General features: G+C 68.1%; 1 protein-coding gene across 1 annotated transcript in view; it reads right to left on the bottom strand.

Moving 5' to 3' along the window:
* The window catches only part of SHANK1 (SH3 and multiple ankyrin repeat domains 1), a 37,264-nt gene extending 17,357 nt beyond the window's left edge, over positions 1-19,907 (bottom strand). The window contains exons 1-16 of the mRNA XM_062176589.1: positions 19,653-19,907; positions 19,347-19,550; positions 18,869-18,940; positions 16,871-16,979; positions 16,536-16,687; positions 15,561-15,728; positions 15,315-15,431; positions 11,805-11,882; positions 11,596-11,662; positions 11,002-11,332; positions 10,277-10,470; positions 8,061-8,174; positions 7,852-7,927; positions 7,405-7,431; positions 1,001-1,083; positions 682-806 (exon numbers count right to left, since the gene is read on the bottom strand). Of these exons, the coding sequence (XP_062032573.1) occupies positions 682-806; positions 1,001-1,083; positions 7,405-7,431; positions 7,852-7,927; positions 8,061-8,174; positions 10,277-10,470; positions 11,002-11,332; positions 11,596-11,662; positions 11,805-11,882; positions 15,315-15,431; positions 15,561-15,728; positions 16,536-16,687; positions 16,871-16,979; positions 18,869-18,940; positions 19,347-19,550; positions 19,653-19,907 (2,172 nt within the window). The remainder of the gene's footprint in view (positions 1-681; positions 807-1,000; positions 1,084-7,404; positions 7,432-7,851; positions 7,928-8,060; positions 8,175-10,276; positions 10,471-11,001; positions 11,333-11,595; positions 11,663-11,804; positions 11,883-15,314; positions 15,432-15,560; positions 15,729-16,535; positions 16,688-16,870; positions 16,980-18,868; positions 18,941-19,346; positions 19,551-19,652) is intronic.
* Positions 19,908-20,133: the final 226 nt, after the last annotated feature.

The raw sequence follows: 20,133 nt of genomic DNA, 5'->3' as shown, positions 1-20,133 counted from the left end.
TGCACGTGTGTGCTGTATGCCAGTGTGTGCGCATATGTATGTATGTCCATGTGTTGTGTGTTCATGTGTGTGGACATGTGCACGTGTGTGCTGTATGCCAGTGTGTGTGCATATGTATGTATGTCCATGTGTTGTGTGTTCATGTGTGTGGACATGTGCACGTGTGTGCTGTATGCCAGTGTGTGCGCATATGTATGTATGTCCATGTGTTGAGTGTTCATGTGTGTGTATGTGGACACGTGCACGTGTGTGCTGTATGCCAGTGTGTGTGCATATGTATGTATGTCCATGTGTTGTGTGTTCATGTGCATGTGGACATGTGCACGTGTGTGCTGTATGCCAGTGTGTGCATATGTATGTATGTCCATGTGTTGTGTGTTCATGTGTGTGTATGTGGACATGTGCACGTGTGTGCTGTATGCCAGTGTGTGTGCATATGTATGTATGTCCATGTGTTGTGTGTGCAAGCATGCACATGTGCCTTTGTCTGCCAGCACATGCATGTGTACATGTGTGTGCATAAGTGCACACGTGTGTGCTTCCGTGTGCATGTTCAGAGCATCTCTGTGCCACTCTCTCGAGAGGTTTTGGAAAGGCCTTTGGACGGCACTGCTGAGGGGCGGAGGGGACCTGGAGCTGGCGTTTGTCGGCAGGGTCCCGGGAGGAGGGGCTGGGCCTCACCTCGATGAGGAAGTCTCCCATGCGGAGTCCTGCGCGCCATGCCACACCACCCTCGTCCACCGACTCCAGGTACTGCAGCGCCGGGAAGGCCGGGGTGGGGGTGAACTCCTCGATCGGGGTCTGCGCTGCAGAAGGGGAGGAGCCGGCAGGGTCGGAGGGGAGGGGACGGAGAGGCCGAGCAGGGGACGGGGCTCAGACCCAAGTCCCGGAGGGACCAGCACCCCGGGGGCGGACCGCAGGGCGGGCTGGGGTCCCTTCCCCTGGCCTCCCTCCCCGGCACAGGGCCCGTCTCTCATCCCCACCCCGGCTGGCCACTCACCCTTGGCCCCCCGGAGCACGAACCCAAACCCCTCGCTGTCCTTCTTCTGCAACAACACGGTCTTCTCCTTAATGATGTAATCACTGGAGGGGGCGGAGAAGGGATCAGGAGACAGGAGCCGGGGCCCCACCCGCGGCCCCAGCCCCTGCTCGGGCGGGGCCCACTCGCGCATGTGCCAGAGCCCGCGGCAGCCCCGCCGGGAGCCGGGAGCACACTCTCCCACTCACTCTGGCCTCATTCATCCATCCAGGCATCCACCACCCCTCCATTCAGCAAGTAGGCGCCGGGGGGGGGGGGGGGGGGGCGGAAGCCTCCGGATTGCCAGACGGCCTGGCTTCCGTCCCTGCAGGCACTTCCTGCCTGTGACCTTGAGCTCCGGCTTTGGGCTTCTGTGCCTTAGTTTCACGGGGGAGCAGGGGTAGTCACGCACCTGCACCCCCCCCCCGTGAGGTCGCCGGGCGGTGCAGTGGGGGTCACACACACACGTGGCACGGTGCCTGACACACAGCATGCGCTCAGCCCGAGTCCGTTCCCACCCTCGGCTCCAGATAGGAGCCAAGAGGACACACGTCCTTCAAGGCTCCGTCCCCCCACCAGCTCACCCATCACAGGGACCCCTCCCCCCCGGCCCTACTGCAACACTGCTGACTCCACACTGCCCGCTCTGGTGGCTGCACGCGGCTACTTCCACGAAACTTCACCAAAATGAAGCTCCCAGTTCCTCAGTCACAGCGGCCACCCTCCTTCCCCACTGCCCGGCGGCCACGTGTGGCCAGCAGCTTCCACACTGGCTGGTACCAATAACAGAACATTCCTATCACCACTAGAAATGCCCCCAGCACCTCTCCACTGTGTGTCCTGCCCAGCAGTGCCAAACGCTGACGGCAAGCTCTGTGCAACTCACAAATACACATCTGCTCCCTGCCTGGAGGGTCCAGCACCCCGGCGGACAAGCGGAACCCCCCAACATGCCGGCATTTCCCTCACAGCAGCCGAGAACACCCGGGCACCACCGGAATGCACGCCGTGCTGCGCCCCGAGCGCCTCAGGTGAACGCTTGGAGCTGTGGCACTGCCCCCGTGCCCCTTGAACACCCCAGCCAAGCCCACGTGGCCCTCACACTCCAATAATAGCCATGCATGCTCCCCAATTACCCACCCCCACAGACTCGGCAACACAGCCCTCTGAGAATACTCCAGTATATTTCAGTGACTCCCCCACACATCCCAGTTCGCGCCAATAATAACTCCCCCCCACTCCGATCTCAGTATCTTCCCAAAGCACGCCCCCTGAACACATCACACCGGCACACACCAGTGACACCCGGGCGTGCTCCCGCCGGATCTGGGAACCTCCCCCTCCCCGCAAGCACCCTCTCCCCGTGCGCACTCCCGTGGCAAAACCCGCACACAGTGACAGGGTCCTGCATGCACTCCCACCCCGCCCCAGCTCCCCGGGGGGCTCAGCGGCACCCATGTGCACAGACACACAAGCTCTGGCTGGGAGTCCATCGTGGTGGGCCAGGAGACCCAGCCGCACCACGCCCGCCATGTCTTCCTCCCCCAGGAGGGATGAGCCAGATGGAGCAGGAAGGGAAGGAGTTGGAGAGAGGAGAGGGCAAGGCAGGGTGGGGGGCACGAAGGCGCAGCCAAGGAGCTCACGGGCTCGACGGCAATCAACCCTGGGGTCAGAGCTGCCTGTGCTGGACATGCTCGGACCCATCTCTGTCCAGCCCATGAACCTGAGGACTTCCCCCAACCCGCGTGCCCTTGCTACTCCGTCCCTTCCAGGTCTCCAGCCCCTCCCCCACGCCAGCCAACGGTGCCCTTCACCTCCCCTTCATTCCTCACTGGCTGCCGTCTCTTCCCCTCATGCAAGGCCTTCAAGCCCTGACCATCCTCCCCTGCCCCAACCCGGTTCCCCTGCCTCCCTGCAGTGTGTCAGCCCCGCACAAGCCTCCCCCACCCACCCCACCCCCTATCTGGCCGGCAGAGCCCCCACCCCACCCCGTGTGTTCGTGCTCTGCCAGGAGCTGGCAGGTGCAGTGCACCTGCAGGATCTGGAGCCCTTTGCATGGCCCCCTCCCTGGCACCCAGCCTCTGCGCGAGGCAAGAGGGACTTTTCTACTTCGCAGGTGAGCAAGTGGGCACAGAGAGGTCGCCGAACATGCCCAAGGTCACACAGGGAGAACCTTCTTCCACGATGCCCAGGGAAACACGCAGGCGAGCCCAGCACTCACAGCTTCCGCTCGGCAGCACCCGGCCGCCCGGAGCACACACCCGGCTGCCCGAGGGCCCCTCCAGCAGCTGAGTTTTTGCCCCGGCTTGCGCCAGTCCTCGGGCAGCCGCGTGCCAGGCACCGCTCCAAGCCCTTCACACACAACAGCCCTCCCAGGGGCTGCCCGTCGACTGAGGCACAAAGGACCTGCCCTAGACCACACCAGCTGGGAGGGGTGTCCGAGCTCCTCAGAAGGCAGCCCATGCACCCCGGCCACGTCCAAACAGCCCCAGAGCACCCCAGAACGCCCCTCCCCACCTGTCAGCCTCCTCTCCAGTCCCCGACTTTCCCTTAAGTCCCAGCGCGGCACGGGGCTTCCCCGTGGACTCCCAGGCTGCTCTCCTGCCCCCACAGCCGCCCTGTGCTGTGCTCTCCCACCCCGCCTCCTCACTCCGACCTGCCCCCACCAGCCCTCACGGTTCTGCAGGGGCCCATCCCCCTTGTCCTCCACTGTGCCCCTCCCACATCCTCCTCTACCCCCTCCTGCCTGGCCCCCACCCCGTCCTCCCCGTGCAAGCCCCTGGCTTCCTCGCGGGCCCTCCAGTCATCCCTCTTCCTACTTCTGCACGCCCAGCTCACCCCACACCACACACCCCTGCTGCCTTTACGTGTGCGGCTGCACCTCATTTACATCCCAGCGTCCTCTCCCCTGCACTCGCTCTAGGCTGCCCAAGTCCCTGCCCCCAAACCCTCCTCACACTCCCTGCAACCCCCCCCCGCCCCACTCCTCCTGTGCACCCTCCCCTGCCCTCCAGGGTCCCCTGTTCTCTCAGGTTCCATGCTGCCCCCCCACATTCGCTGCTGCCCACGCGGCACCCCATTCATGCCCAGTGGTGAGACTCCCTGCCCTGCAGGAGCTCACACAATGCTCGCCCCCAGGCCATCCCCCCCGGCGACCCTGGGCTGCCTCTGGAGCTCAGCGCAGGCTCTTGTTCCCCAGATCCCACGCGCACACGGAGACTGCAGCGGCCGGCGGCGTCCACTCCCCCACCCCCACCCGAAGGCCCCTCTCACACCCCGGAGCCCACAGCCCAGCGCCCGCTGCCGTACGCGGCGTCCTCTCAGCCCTCCCTATGTGCTCATCTCTAAGGGCCTCTCCTCAGCCTGCAGAGCCGCCCCCACCCCACTGCGGGAAGCCAGCCCCCTCCCCAGAGGCGGCTCCTGTGCAGGCGCTCAGGCAACTGGGGCACATGGGCCCCACACCGGCAGAAGGCAGAGCCAGTGGCCAAGGCCCCTCACTATGCACATGGGGCAGGGGGAGGGGCACAGGGGACCTCGACACAGAGACATTGATGGAGGGAGGCCTGTGGGGGAGGGGGCAGGCCAGGCATGGGAGGGGGGTGTTGGGAAACACAGCCGCAGTGCCCGGGACAGACCCACTCCATCTTTCTGTCTCTCTCTCTCTCTCTCTCTCTCACACACACACACACACACACACACACACGGCCTCACCATCGCTCCAAGTCACACACAGAGACAGACGCCTTCCAACAGCGACAGGCAGATGGACCCAGCTGGGGGGTGGGCCGGGAGCCTACCCCCTCTGTCTCCCTCCCTCTCCCTCTCTCTCTCTCTCTCTCTCACGGCTGTAGACAGTCACACACGCACATCAACACATGCACAGTCGCGACACGCAGCGGAAAAAGGAGGAGAGGGGAGGCGGGGGGGGGGGGGCGGGCTGCGTGTGTGATGGAGGATGGCTGTGAATGGGAGAGGGGCATGAATGGGGGAACTCGCAACTCTGCCAGGAGGTGCCGGGGTGTGGGTATCAGAAGGCCGTGGGCCTGGGGTGCAGGGGCCTGAGGGAGCCCAGTCGCTCCCAGGGGAGGGCTCCCCAGAGTGGGGGCGTTCAGGGCGAGGGGGCTTCTGAGAGGGCCTGGCCAGAGAGGGAGGCCTGGGCGGAAGAGCCGCGGGGGCCTAGGAGGGCCTGGGAGGGGGTGGAGGAACGATTCCCAGAGCTGGGGTGGGGGGGCCGCTCGGAGAGAGGGGCCCGGGCAAGCGAGATGGAGAGGAGGCTTGAGGGAGGGGTCCGAAAGGGGTTTTCGGCCTGGCCAAGGGGAGCGGAGGGGCGGGGGCGGCCCGGGGGGCGGCGGCGGCGGGGGAGGGTCGCCGGGCGGCCTGGCCGGCCGCGCGCGCTGCGTTACCTGTATATGTACCAGACACTGCGCCGCCGGGGCCCCAGAGCCGGCCAGCTGGAGGAGAGCGCGGGGGGCGGCTGCGGCAGGGGGCCCCCACCGGGGCCGCCCCCGAGACCCCCGCCGCCGCCGCTGCCGCCGACCGCAGACAAAGCCATCGCCGCCGCGGCCCCGGCCCCGGCCCGGGTCCCGGTGCCGGCCGCCCCCGCCGCCGCCGCCGCCGCCGCGTCCCCGTCCCCGCTCGGCCGAACCCCCGTGTCCGGGCCCCCAGGCCCCGCCTCATGCTGACCCGCGCCGGGAGGGGGAGGGGAGGGGGCGCGCACCCCCCCCGCGGGAGGGAGGGCAGGGCCGGGGGCTCACATGCCGGGGGGGGGCGCGGGGGCGCGGGGCGCGGGGTCGGGCCGCGGCGGGAGCGCGAGGACCGCGGACGGCGCCGGCTTCAGCACCGCGGACAGCTCCGGAGGCGGGCTGGAGGCTTAACCCCTTGGCGTCCTGCGCCGGGCGGCGGAGGGGGCCGGGCAGGGGGGAGGGGGCCGGGAGGGGAACGCGGGGGCCCCCTTGGCGGGAGAAGGGGGAGGGGCGAGCGCGGGGGGAGAAGGGGGAGGCACTTCCGGTCTGCCCCCCCCTTAACCCTCCTCCCCCCTCCCAAGCCCTCCCGCGCAGGTGCAGAGCGAGGGAGAGCGGGGAGAGGGACGCACAACATCACACAGGATACCTCGCAACCCGCGTGCAGGGACGCGCGCACCGAGCCCGCATGCCGCCACTGGTGAGAGAGGCCCCGGGAGGGCCCGCACAGCCCCCACCCCCATCCCGGCCGCAGGCGACACACCACGCACCCCGACACGGCCCTTCTGGGCCGGGAGAGGAGGCTCGGGATGTTCGGACTGGGCCGCGAGCAGTGACAAACCCCTCCCCCAAGAAGCCAGGCGCAGCAGCGGCAGACCACAGCACAGCCCACCAGGGAGCCTGGACCCCCCAGCCGGCCGGGGGAGGGAGGGCCCCACGCACAGGGGGTACTGGGGGACAGCAACTGGGTTCTGCCAGGGTTGGGGAGGCAGCAGGCACGGAGGTGAAGGGAGGGGGCGGGAGCATTGGGGTGCAGCAAGCCAGGGAGAAGCTGAGGGCAGAGGGAGCACCCCACCCCGCGGTCCCAGCAAGCGACCCCCAAACCCCGGCCAAGAAGAGCCCCAGCGAGACGTGGACAGGGGATGGGAGGCCCCCGCTACTCACCTGAGCCCAGAGCCGGAGACGCGCCAGGTGACTCGGCCAGGCGCCTCAGACCCTCGGGGCGCAGGGTGGAACCCCCCCTGCCCTCGCTCCCCCCCCCCGCCCCTCCGACCCATCCCCACTGGCCAGGACACAGACACACAGGTTTGGACACATTTAATGTAAGGATGCTATGAACAAAAAGTCCCTTCCCCGGGCTGGGGTGTGTGGGGGAGGGCGTCATCTATCAGACACCACATTAAGGCCTTCCCTCCCCCACAGCCCCGTCCCGACAGAGGCCCAAGCCCTGGAGCCCTCCCCTCCCTGCCCAAACGTCCATGGTCCTGGATTCAGATCAGAGAGGTGCACACGCACACGCACACGCACACGCACACACACTTCCGTGCTGAGGCCCAGGCAGGGACAGGTGAGCGCAGAGACCCACCTGTCCATCTGTGTGAGTGGACACACGCACATCTCTGGCAGCACCGGCCTGCAGGCTCCAGAGAGCACACGGTGCAGAGCCGGCCACACAGGTAGCACAGCCACTGCCGCACCCACATTTACAGAGCGGGCGGGCTCCCGGGGTCTCCATGAAGGGGCCTCCCGGCCACACCTGTGCACACAGACACCTGCCATGCACGCCTGCAGAGACACACGGTCTCACACCGGGAAACCTCAGCCCACACACGCACACACACACACACACACGCACGTTCCTACACCCCACAGGCACCCCGTCCTACCCATCCTGACCCCGGCCCCTCCCCGTCCCGCCCCTCTCACCTCCCTGGGCCAATCTCATCCAGCAGGCTTTGGAAGCAAGTGAGCCAGCAGCCAGGGAGGGGAGAGGTGTCAGTGCACCCTCCCCACCCCCTCCCCCTCCCTGGGGGCCTCCCCACGCCCCTCGGCCGAGGCATGGGGTACACAGCACTGCACAGGACGTGGAGGAAGAGGCCCTGGGCTGGCCACACAGGCGAGTGCCCGCAGGCGTCCCTCCCCACTCTGGGCGGTCGTAATGGCTGCCGGGGAAGGTCTGAGGTGGCTGGGCCGCACTGCCTGAGGCTAACTCTGCCTCGCCCCCGACCCCGACCCTGACCCCGACACCCCGCTTTTGCAGGAGCGGATGAGCAAAGAGACCCGGAGCAGGTGTGAGTGCGGGGTCTGGAAGGAGGCTGGGCTGAGGGGCAGGGGCTGGGGGCTGGGGGGCTCCAGGGTGGCTCGGACATTTACCTTGGGGCATCGAAGCTATCGTAGGAGCCCACGGTGTAGTGCCGGAAGAGTCGCTTGGCTTTGTCACTGCGGCTTTCTGGGAGGGGACGGGGATGACCTTGAGCCTTCACTTGTCCAGCTGCCGCGGCCCCATCCCCCTCCCAGCACCCGCCCCCCTCAGGAGACCCCCAGGGTGCGCTGGGGTCGGCCAAGGGCTCCTCATTCATTACCTTGCTTTCCCTCCTGGGAGCGGTTTGCCACCTCCTCCAGGCAGTCCGAGGGGAACCAGCCGACACGACCTTTGACCTGGCCTTCCCAGAAGCCTCCTTCCCCGATGCTGAGCACTGGATGGGGGGAGGGGCAGGGGTGGAGAAACCTCTGTGCCTCCCGTGGTTCCCAGCACCACCCTGGGGCATCTCTAGGGGGGCAAGAGGCTGGCGGGGACCCCAGCCATGGGTCCCGTGATGCGGCCCTCCCACGGTCAGGGCGTGCTCACAACGGGTAACCGTCCACAGCTCCATCGGGCCGCTTTCCCGAAACCAGGGAGCAGCTCCCCACCCCTGCCCGGCCACCTCCCAGAGTCTCCCGGCCGCGCAGTCCTGGGTCCCTCTGCCTCTGTGGCTGGAAGCTGGAGAGATTGGAGACGCGTCTCCTCCCTGCCCACGCCACTGCCCACGGCCTGCTCAGAGCCACTCAGCGGGCTGTGAGCCCGCTGTGTAAACACACAGGTGGGTGACAAGGACCCCTGGTGCTTGTCCAGCCCCGTCCTGGGCCAGAGCCTGCAGGTGGGTGGGGTCCTTTCATTATCTCCCATTCTACAGATGGGGAAAGTGAGGACAATTGCTCACAGCCACAGGGCTGGGCACTTCACTTTGGAAGCCACTAGTCCAGCCCTGGGCTGCCTGCCCCGGGGGGGTAGGGTCTCGGCTCAGGCTGCTCCCAGACCCCTCGCCACCCAGCCCAGGGCCTGCCGTGTCCGTCCCTGTCACGCACTCTCCACGCTCACTCAGTCCTCACGCCCCCATCCAGGGAGGCGGCCAGCCACTGTCTGCCCATTTTACAGATGAAGCCGCTGAGGCTAACACAGAACAGTCCCCTGCCCCGAGACGGCTGAGGCCGCGGGAGGAGCGTCCGGGGCCATAGGATGCTTTTCTCAAAACCAGCTGCCTCCCTTGAGAGAGGATCGGGGGAAGCCACATAGCAACGCAGGTCAAGGCCAAGGCCTAGGTTCCTGGGCTGGTTCTGGGCGGCCTTGCGATCAATCGTTCATTCAGGCACCGCTGCAGTGCCCACGGGACTCGGCACCGCCAGGCGCGGCTCTGCCCTCACGGAGCTCCCAGCCCAGCGGCCGCGGGAGACTGAGTCAGACTCCCGGTAGAGGGATACGGGTCAGCTGGGCGTTGAGGGCGGGCGTCCCTGGCGGCGTCCCTGGCCCCGGGGTTGAGCCCTGAAGGGCCCTGGGCACTGAGAGCGAGGGTTTTCCCAGCACCAGGGACAGCTGGAGCTGCTGCTGAGAGCGTGGGCGTGGAGAGGTGTGGAGAGGAGGGAGAAGAGGGTGGGCCTGCAGCCCCTGGTGACAGGGCCGGGGCGGGCCCGTTCTAACGAAGGGGGACAGGGAAGTGGGGCCGCATGCCCCCTCCACGTGGGGCAGCATGGGGCTTGGGGCGCAGAGTGCTGGGTCACTGAGCCGGGCCCTGGGCACACTGAGCGCCCACAAGACGGACGCCCTCCCAGGCCCCCCTTGCTCCTGTGTGGGCGCCCGACCTGCTTCTCTGCGCACCGAGGTCCCTGACCGCCCCCTCCAGGGCTGCCGGTGCCAGGCCCTCAGACACGCAAAGCCACGCGGTTTACGTGAACGGAGGGGCCCACGTCACAGAGCAGGCAGCCTGGGGCCCGCACGCTAGAGGGTGGCGGTGCTCGGATGTGAGCCCAGACAGCCTGGCTCTCAGCTGGGCAGCCTGGAGTCTGGCCAGGACGACCCCCGGCCCCCTCACCCCCATCCCGGGGCCTTGAATTGACTGACAGGTCTGCACGGACCGAAGGCAAAACCCAATGACAGCAGCCCCCGCGCAGGGCGCCCTGGCCTTGGCCCTGCTTCCCACTCGGAGCCCCGGAGGGAGGCGCGCGCCCATTGCTCAGGCAGGAACACCCGGCCCACCCTCCGCACGGGACCCAGGAGACACCAGGGAGGCTCGGAGGGGCCTGGGACACCCCCTGCTGGGGAGGCCCGTCGGGGTCTCTGAGCCCATGTGGGTGAAACGCACCGGCCGAGCCCAGCACAGGGCCAGGGCCCCACGAGTTTTGCCTCAACGCGGCCTGCTGACCGGGTCATCCCAGCCACGCTTCCTGCTCATCCGTCCGTCTGTCTGTCTGTCCGTCTGTCGGAGGCAGCAGGGGTCCACTTCCGCCTCCCGCCCAGCCCCAGCCCGGCCCGGCCCCGGCTTACCTTTGATCTTCTCGCCCTTGCTCAGGGAGATCTCACCCTCGCCTTGGGCCTGGTACGACTTCACGGCCATAAAGGAGCGGCCGGGCACCGCCGAGTACAGCTTCCTCCGCCTCCCACGGCTGCCCAGGGAGCCCCCAGGCCCCCCGGAGCCCCCAGTGCCCCCGGCGGGCCCTTCCCGGGGCGTCCCGCTGGAGCTGTGGACACAGAGCGCGGGAGAGGCCAGGGCTCAGTGGAGGGCGGCCGGGAATGAGTGGGGTGGGGGAGGCTAGTGGGGTCCCTGCCCGGGTGTGGTCCAGGACAGAGGGCACTGGGGGGCTCCCCTGCCTGCCTGCTTCCCAGCCGCCCCTCCTGCCTCCTGGCTGCCTGCTCTGCCGCCTCCCACGGCCCTGATTCAGCTTCCTGGAGCTGAGCTAGGACTCATCCCCGCTCCCGGGCCTGACGCCCCTCCGGCTTCCTCCTAGCCCAGCGCCAGCTCCCGCCATGCTCAGCGGCTCCCCCTGCCCCCCACCGCCCATCCCCGGCTCTCCCAGCCACCCCGCCTTGTCACCCTGCCCATCCTCCAGGACTGGAGCCCCCCGGGGGCCCCCACGCCCGGGGCACTGTCACAGAGCAGCCTCTGAGGGGATGGGGTTGACAGAGCCGCTGGCCACGCCCTCGCGTCGCCCGGGGCGGGGACTCAGGTGGATGGCTGGGCTGGGGGGGACCAGGGCCACAGCCGCCCCTACCTGGGCCGCCCGCGAGGCTGCCTCTTCACGTCCTCGGGGTGCCTCCCCCGGGACGGGGAGCGGGCCCGGGCGCCCCTGGGGCTGCTGGCGCTGCGGAGGGTCCCGCTGCTGAGCTTGTTGCTGGGGGCCGAGGGCTGCGCCTGGGCCTGGGGGCCCGCGGCGGGGGCGGGGGCGCCGGAGGCCGAGGCCCCCGGGGCAGAGAACACCATCCAGTCGGGCAGGGCCATGCTGGTGTCGCTGTTGGCCCGCAGCAGGGCCGGCGGCACCGTCAGCCCCGCGCCCGGGGGGCCCCGCCGGCGGGCTGCGTACTTGGGGGACTCCTGGAAGGGCACTGAGAGGGGGCAGGGGGCGGGGCCGATGGGATGGGAGGGGGCACGGGGGCAAGAGAGGGTGAGGCGGGGTGGGGCAAGAAGGAGAAAGGCGGAGGTGAGATGGGGCCCATGGTCGCTCCCACCCTGCTCCCCAGACGTGGCTGTCTTCCTGGTCCCACTGTGGCTCCCACCCAGCTCCCCTGGACCACCCCGTCCCCATCACGCCATAAGCCCCCCACCCCCACCCCGGCTGCCCCCTGAGTCCCAGCTCCTGCTCGCTCACCCACGTCCTGTTCTCGATGGTTTCGGATCAGCTCCCCCAGCTCGAAATTCCCAGCAATGACGGCTACCTGGAAGGTGGGGGGAGAGGGAGCTGGGGTGGCCCAGGCATCCACGGAGAGGCCTCCGCCCTCCCTGCGGTGCTGACCCCCCCGCCCCCCACCCCGCGCGAGCCTCAGTGTCCCTCTGTCCTCGGAGCCCCCAGCCCCAGACCTGGAAGGGGGTCTGCCCGCTGTTGTTTTTCACGTCCTTGTTGGCTCCCCGGTAGAGCAGGATCCGGGCACAGGTCTCCTAGGGGCCGGGGACCAAGGGGGGGAATGCAAGGTTGGCGTGAACGGACCCGGGCACTGTGCTGAGCCCACCGGGCGTCACCCGAGCCACACCTGCAGACCGGGGACGGCCCCAGTGCCTGTGACACACACGCACATGCACACACACACGGCCCCGAGGTCTCCGTGGGGAAAGGCTGAGACGTCTCCAGTGACTCCCATAGCACACCCACGGGGAAGAGCGGAAGACTTTGGGTGCCCTGGGTTCAATAAAAGAAGCCACTAAGACACACGTCACCTGACTTTTCTTCCTGAACCTGGCCACCAGGACGTGGGAGGACATTTAGGACGGTGGCGCTCGCTGTGTTCTGTGGCTCAGGGCCAGTGAATCCCAGGTCTCCCTGGCCTGGGTGGTCCCCGTTAAAAGTACTGCGCTGCAGTCCCGCATTCGACCACTAGAGGGCACCACAGCACCCCTCCCCAGGCTAACAACCAAGGGCCGCTCCAGACTATGTTGGGGTGTCCCCCCACCCGCCCCCAGGGAGAGCCCGCAGCCTGAGCCCTGGGCCAGAGCGGCTGCGCCGCGGGCGGGGCACTCAGTGCGCCACAGGAGAGAGTGACCGGCTGCCCGGCAGCTCCTGAGATTACCATGACCCACTGGATCCCAAAGGGCCCCAAAGCTGCTCAAGTCCGGGACTCTTGGCGCCCACGTTAGGAACAGGCCTGCCTCACGCTCGGCACATGAGCAGGGCGGGGCGGCCACCTCCATCATCAGAGCTGAGGCCCAGGAGGCCTGCCGCCTGCCCGTCCCAACCCTCACCTCTGCCACCCTCCCTTGCTCCCTGTCTCCAGCCACACTGGCCTCCTCCTTCCTCCTGCCCCAGGTCCTTTGCACGTGCCGCTCCTGCCACCTGCGCGCCTCTCCCCCACCATGCCTCTGCACGGCCTGTGTTCACCCTTCCCTTGGGGGTTTGCTCGGAGGCCACGTCTTCAGAGACACCTCTGTCACCCCGTGTAAAAATCCCCGGCTGTATTTTCCCTTCTAGGAATTCTTCTAAGCCACTAGCTAGGCATTTTCTTCCTCGCGCAGTGTCTCTGAAGCCCCACTTCCTATGCAGCTCTTCTCTTTAGCATCTCCCCCCTCCTCTTGTCCATCCTGGCCACACAGCCCACCTGGTCCCCAGCTCGCCCCGCCCCAGCTCCCTCCAAGCCTCACTTCACCAGCATTCGCCACAGCACCATCTTGGTCCCACCCAGCAGGGATGCCGGCACCATCCTGTCCAGTGGGACAGGTGCAGAACGGGCCAGTCCCACAGCCAAGGCCACGCAGCGGGGACAGGAACCCGGGTTCCCCGTGGCTGGATGCCCCAGAGTCCCCCAGCCCCCAGTCCGTGTTCCGGGCGTGCGCACCTGCTGTGTCACCCAACCACATGGCTAACTGCCGCTGCGTGCGGCTTTGCACAGTCTCACATGCACCCCTCACCCCGTTCTTCCCCGCCTCGGGGGACAGGGGGGCAGAGCCCTGCGCCCTGCTGTCACTAAATAGGGGGCTCCCGTCTCCGTGAGCAGCCTCCCCCGCCCCCCGGGCGCCCGTCCCCACACCTGTCTCGTGGTATCGCCAATTGTTTGCTTACACGTCTGTCTCTTTGCCAGACTGGGAACTCCGCCCCTCCTCCACCCCCACGCCTGGCACCAGCACCCTCCCTGGGGGCTGGCTCCTCTCACATCCCAAAGCAGCGGGTGCTGCGCGCACAGTAGGTGCACAGAGAGGATGAGGAAGTGGAACTGAGCCCGGCCGAACGCGTTCGCTGCAGCCATGCGCCCGTTCTCTCACTGAGTCATCCAAGCTGCCGAACCCGGCGAACACCTGCTCCGTGTCTCCCGAGCCAGGCACGGGGAGGAGGCCCATGGGAGCTGGCCCATCATTCATTCACTCATTCACCAGACGCATCCAGACCTACTGTGCGCTGGGGCCTCGGGACAGAGCGATTTGTCCAACTCAGCCCCCACCCCGGGTGCTCACAGCCGGGACGTGGGCCTGGCTTCCTCCGGCAGGGACGAGGCCGGCCTACCAGGAGGCCAGGAGGATGCAAAGGGGGAACACGGGTCAGAGCCTGCCTTGGCCCTTGGGAACCTTGGTGCCTGGGAGGGAAGGCAGGGCAGGGGTACCGCTCCAGCTCCCTGCTGTGGCCTGGGAAGGCACTGGAAGATGGCCCGAGGGCTTGGGCCCCCGCACCCGCGTGGGAGACCCCGATGGAGTTCCAGGCGCCTGACTTTAGCCTGGCCCAGCCCTGGCCATTGCGGCCCTCTGCGGAGTGAACCAGTGGATGGAGGACCTCTCTCTCTCTCTCTCTCTCTCTCTCCCTGGACGTGCAGAACGCGCGCTCTAACTCTTGTTGCGTTTCACAGCTGAGACGGTAGGGGCTCAAGGAGGGGGTGACTCGCTGGCAGGGCCCCTCGGGGCGCCTGTGCCTCTACCTCCTCCCGGTTCAGACCAGCGGCTTGGATTCTGCCCACTGCCCGGCCCCTGCCTGGGATCTGTCACGGCCACTGCTGCCATCACTCCCGCTTGGAGGAGGCGTTCGGAGCCCCGGGGAGGCGTGGGGCCTGTCTGGGGCGCCCTGGCTTGGCGGGGTCTGGGGCTTCCTCCCCGGGCGCAGCAGCAGCAGCAGCAGCAGCAGCAGCGTGCTGGGGGGGGGGGGGGGGGAGGCGAGCCGGCACCGGGCGGTGTGACAAACACCGCGTGCTCCCTTGGCGCCGCCGCGCTGCTGCCACAAGGCGCGCGTGGCCGCCTGCCAGCCCCTCCGGCACTGCAAGTTCTCACGAGGCAGAAGGGGCTGGGGGCTGTGCTGGAAGCCTTCCTGGAGGAAGAGGGCTGGCACGCTTGCGGCGTCGGGCCCTGAGTCCCTGAAGCAGCCGTCAAGGGCAGAGCTTCGAGACGCGGGCCGGGCAGTGGAGGGCACGGGAGCCGCACACGGCGCCAGCTGAGTGGAGACCCCTGTGCCTGCCAGGCTCCTGACGCTCTGTGCCCCCCTGGCTTTTCACGCCGGCTGTGCCCTCTCCCCTGGGCTGCGCCAGTGACACCCGGGGCAACCACTTCCAGGAAGCCCTCCCCGCTGCGCCCATGCTCAGCCCACGCACAGGTGTGGGCTCCCACAGGGACCCGGATCCCCTGCGCCCGCACCCTGAGCAGACCCGCTGCTCTGGGCCCCAGTGGCTGGGCCGTGAGCGCACACCTCGGTCCCCAGCGCCCAGCTCTGCCTGACGCAGGGAAGGGGCTCAGTAAGGATCAGGCGGATGGGAGGAAGGGAGAGGGAAGGGGTGCGGACGTGAGGGGCAGGGGTCATAGAGAGGCCAGGAGGCGGGGGCCCAGAGAGCCTGAGCCGGCACGGAGCTGGCAGCTGCGGGCCGAGGGGCGCGGGGGCTGGGAGGGCAGGGTCCTGCTGGGGCCGACCTTGTTGTACAGGGCGCAGATGTGCAGGGCCGTGTTCCCCGAGGCGTTCTGGGCTCCAGGCTCGGCTCCGTAGAATAGCAGGTGCTCCAGGTGTTGCGAGTGCCCTCGCTGGCAGGCCTGCGGGGGTGGCCGCGTCAGACCCAGGCGCCCGCCTACACGCAGCCCCTGGTGCCCGCGAGCCCCCGCGTCCTCCGTGCTGGGGGGCGGGGGCCCAGGCTGTCCATCGCCCCCGGCCCTGGCCCGCACCTGGTGGATCTCCTGCCAACCGTTCTCGTCGGCAACGCCCAGCTGGGCCCTGTTGTACAGCAGCAGCTCACAGCAGCGGGGGTCACCCCCGACCATAGCCGTGTGGAACAGAGGGGTCAGCCCTCGGCGGTCCTTGTAGTTGGGGGAGCCCCCGAGGTCCAAGAGTGCCTAGGGACGGGGGGGGGGCGGGAGGAGAGAGAGAGAGAGAGAGAGAGAGAGAGAGGTGAGTGGATGTCTCAGGAGAACCCGCTTGGATGCAGGAGGCAGTGATGTGAGCACCAGGAGCCCAGAGAAGGGTGGGCTTGGGTTAAGTTAAGCCTCGTGGGGGCCGGGGGCTCAGGGGGTGGGCAGCGGTCCCCCCCCCGAAGGGATGGCTCTGGGCACGGACGGCGGGCAGCCCCAGGCATCCGCAGGAGAGAGCGTGGGCAGTGGGCAGCCTGCAGCCGCCCCAGCCGGAAATCGCTCCCCGCTGGTGGACTGGGAACCGGCCTGAGGGGCACATCCAGCATGGCGGCCACATGTGGGCTGCCAGTGTGCCCAGGGGCCCCGAGGAACCGAACCTTCCACTTTGTTCTGTTTTAATTCGCTCGAATCTAAATGGCCCCCATGGAGCCAGGGGCTGACCTGGTAGGGGGATGAAGGATCTGGGCTTGGGTGGGGCCGTGGTGGGGGCGGGGACATGGAGCACCCTCGAAAATCAGGCTGGGGGGCTGACTTGGGAGCACGCGTTCTGTGGGCACGCAGGGTTCGTCTGCTTGGGGAAGCGGATTTGGGGTGCCTTCCACCAGGAGGGGCGGTGTGTTGGGGTAGAGGGGGGGAGAAGGTTGAGCTGGCGGGAGTCACTACTCCACCTGTGTGCCGGCTGCGGCCCAGGGAGGGGCACATGGGGTACGTGAGAGGGAAGACGTAGGCTTGAAGAGGAACAAAGGGAAACAGAGGGAGGGTGTGGAGGTGGGCAGTGTCTGGCAGCCTCACCGTGAGCGCGAGGCAGTGCCGGGCGCAGGCGGCCTTGTGCAGCGCCGTCATGCCATCCCGGGCCCGGAAGTCGATGTGGGCCCCGCCCAGGCACAGGGTTCGAATCACCTCTACGGAGCCTTCTGTCTGGGCGGCCAGGGTCAGGGGCGTCTCTGAGGGGCAGGAGACGTGGGTCACACACAGGCCCTTCTGTGTCCCAGAACCAGCCCCGCCACGACCCCTGGCCCCGAGACCCTGCTACTGGGAGAGCGACATCGGCGAGGGACAGACCTGGAAGCAGACCCCCCCCCCAGGTCCCCAGGCCCCAGCCCCCAGGACACGCGTCCCCCCACTACCTCCTGAGTCCGAGTCGTGGTAGTTGGGGTCCAACCCCTTGTCCAGGAGCCGTGCCACCTTGTCGGACGTCCCGAGCTGCACGTACTCCAGGAACTTCTTCAAGCCCGTCTGAGCCACGCACGCGGACAGAGAGAGAGAAGTCGGGGCCCGAGGGACACAGCACGGCCAGGGGCCGTCTCCACAGCCGAGGGGCGAGGGGACGGCCGGAGGCACCGCCAGCGTCTGCACCTTGGCCCATGTCCACAGGACACCCACGGGGCCGCCAGCCGGGAGGGGTCTGCCTTCTCGCGTTTGGATGCGACGTTCCCTCCCCCACCCCGGGTGTGTTTCATGACTCAGCTGGGCCCTGCCATGTGGCCGACGCGGAGGAGCTGCGTGTGCCCGGCCGGGGGCCCCCAAGGTGGACAGGGTGGGGCTCCTGGCTCTTAGGGGAGACACGGCCCGAGGCCCTGGAGGGCGAGGTGGTTGGATGGACCGGGGTGGGAGGTGTGAGCCTTGGATTAGCTGGCGATTGCAGCCTTTGGGCTGGGCCACGGTGGACTGCCCAGGGAACGGTGCCTGGGCTACAAGACACAGGTACGGGAGCCCCAGGCCCACCGGGCAGGAGCAGGGGCCCAAGGGAAGTGTGGGGGGCGAGGGCTCAGGGGAAGAGCGGGAGAGCTGAAGAAGGGTGGGAGCGGTGGGGGCAGCTGGGGTCGGGGGCAGCCTGGGGGCAGTGGGGTGCCTGGTGGTGGGGCAGCCTAGGGGGAGGAGGGTGCCTGGCGGAGGGTCAGCCCACGGCAGTGGGGTACCTGGCAGAGGGTCAGCCTAGAGTTAGAGGGGTGCCTGGTAGAGGGTCAGCCTAGGGTTAGTGGGGTGCCTGGCAGAGGGTCAGCCTAGAGTTAGAGGGGTACCTGGTGGAGGGTCAGCCTAGGGGCAGTGGGGTACCTGGTGGAGGGTCAGCCTAGGGGCAGTGGGGTACCTGGCGGAGGGTCAGCCTAGGGGCAGTGGGGTGCCTGGTGGAGGGTCAGCCCAGGGGCAGTGGGGTACCTGGTGGAGGGTCAGCCTAGGGGCAGTGGGGTACCTGGTGGTGGGGCAGCCTAGAGTTAGAGGGGTACCTGGTGGAGGGTCAGCCCAGGGCAGTGGGGTACCTGGCAGAGGGTCAGCCTAGAGTTAGAGGGGTACCTGGTGGAGGGTCAGCCTAGGGGCAGTGGGGTACCTGGTGGAGGGTCAGCCTAGGGTTAGAGGGGTGCCTGGTGGACGGTCAGCCTAGGGGCAGTGGGGTACCTGGTGGAGGGTCAGCCTAGGGTTAGAGGGGTGCCTGGTGGACGGTCAGCCTAGGGGCAGTGGGGTACCTGGCAGAGGGTCACCCTGGGGGCAGTGGGGTACCTGGTGGAGGGTCACCCTAGAAATAGAGGGGTACCTGGTGGAGGGTCAGCCTAGGGGCAGTGGGGTGCCTGGTGGTGGGGCAGCCGAGGGGGAGGAGGGTGCCTGGTGGAGGGTCAGCCTAGGGTTAGTGGGGTGCCTGGCGGAGGGTCAGCCTAGAGTTAGAGGGGTGCCTGGTGGAGGGTCAGCCTAAGGGCAGTGGGGTGCCTGGCGGAGGGTCAGCCTAGGGGCAGTGGGGTACCTGGCGGAGGGTCAGCCCAGGGGCAGTGGGGTGCCTGGCGGAGGGTCAGCCTAGGGGCAGTGGGGTGCCTGGCGGAGGGTCAGCCCAGGGGCAGTGGGGTACCTGGTAGAGGGTCAGCCCAGGGGCAGTGGGGTGCTTTGTGGAGGGTCAGCCCAGGGGCAGTGGGGTACCTGGTGGAGGGTCAGCCCAGGGGCAGTGGGGTACCTGGTGGAGGGTCAGCCTAGGGTTAGTGGGGTACCTGGTGGAGGGTCAGCCTAGGGTTAGTGGGGTACCTGGTGGAGGGTCAGCCTAAGGGCAGTGGGGTACCCGGTGGAGGGTCAGCCCAGGGGCAGTGGGGTACCTGGCAGCGGGACGGGGGTGCCGGGGAGCAGGGGCCACAGGGGCGTCTCACCTTGGTGTGCAGTTTGGCCAGCTGTTTCTCGTCCAGATTGGTCTGTTTGTACACTCGAGTCTTGTATCGGAACTGAGGCCAGGGGTCGGGGGTGGGGAGACAGAGACTTGGAATCAGGGGCCTGGGGAGTGAGGCGTGGGGGCAGTGGGGAGGGTGTGACCAGCCTCTGAGCCCCTGGGGTCCGTGGGTGGGGGGGGCGGGCGGGGACACTTGGCTTTTTGTAGAGTGCGGAGTCAGTGTGGCATCCGTGACCCGGAGCTGAACTTCACAAGGAAGGTTCCGGAAAGGCGACTGCACTGGGGGGGGGGGGGATGCACTGGGGGGGGGGTCCCTCCCCCAACTTGAAGGGGAAGGAGCTTGGGGCAGGGAAGGGATTCATCCGAGGCCACTCTGCTGGACAGAGGCAGCGGGGACCCGGGCGTCTCTGACTCAGACCGGGAAGAGCCCCGTGGGGACACACGCGGGGCCGGGGCCTCACCTCCAGGTAGGGCACCCCCTTCTCGAAGGACTGGGGGTACTCCCGCAGCAGACGCTCCTCCTCCAGGAAGTTGGCGTCCCGGCCCGAGGTGGCCGGCTGGAACAGGCCGTAGTTGAGCACGTCTTGCAGGCTCTCGCTCAGCGCACACAACACCTGCTGCTTGGCTGTCCAGATGGTGGCGTCCGGGTTAAAGCGCAGGCATTTCTGTGGGTCAGGAGGCCAGGGAGGGCGTCACGGAGGCCGGGGCGGGGCAGCCGGGGGGGGGGGGGAGTCAGAGCACACGCCCAGCCCCAGAGGCCCCCTCACCGTCTGGTGCAGGTCCGGGATGCCAATCCTGAAGACCATCATGCTGAAGTGGGCGTCGTCGGGGACGGACATGGAGCGACCCTGGCGGCCTCGGGCAGAGGCCAGGCTACCTGGTGTCCCGCTGCCCCGGGCCCGGGTCCCCTGGGGGCCTCGCCCTGGCCCGTCTGGGGAGCTGTGGGATTCGGAGCCCCCGTCGGCACACTCGCTGGCACTGTGGCCTCCCTCGTCCTCGCTCGTGGCGGGGCTGTGGGTCATCGTGGGGCCACGGGGCGACGGGGGACGGCAGCATCACAGGCGGCTGTGGGTGGGGGTCGAGGGCGGCGGTCAGGCGGGGAGCCCAGGGACAAGCGGTCAAGGGCAGCCTCCTCTCCCTACAGCGGTGGGCGCCGGGAGGGCTGGGTGGTGTCTCAGACCTGGTCGGCCCCCACTGCCCACGTATGTGCCACGGGCACACACTGGGGCTGCCACACTCCCAGCGCCG

This window comes from Lepus europaeus, chromosome 19, assembly GCF_033115175.1.
Source record: "Lepus europaeus isolate LE1 chromosome 19, mLepTim1.pri, whole genome shotgun sequence".
In the NCBI taxonomy this organism is placed as follows: domain Eukaryota; kingdom Metazoa; phylum Chordata; class Mammalia; order Lagomorpha; family Leporidae; genus Lepus; species Lepus europaeus.
This window is presented reverse-complemented; position numbering and strand designations above follow the sequence as displayed.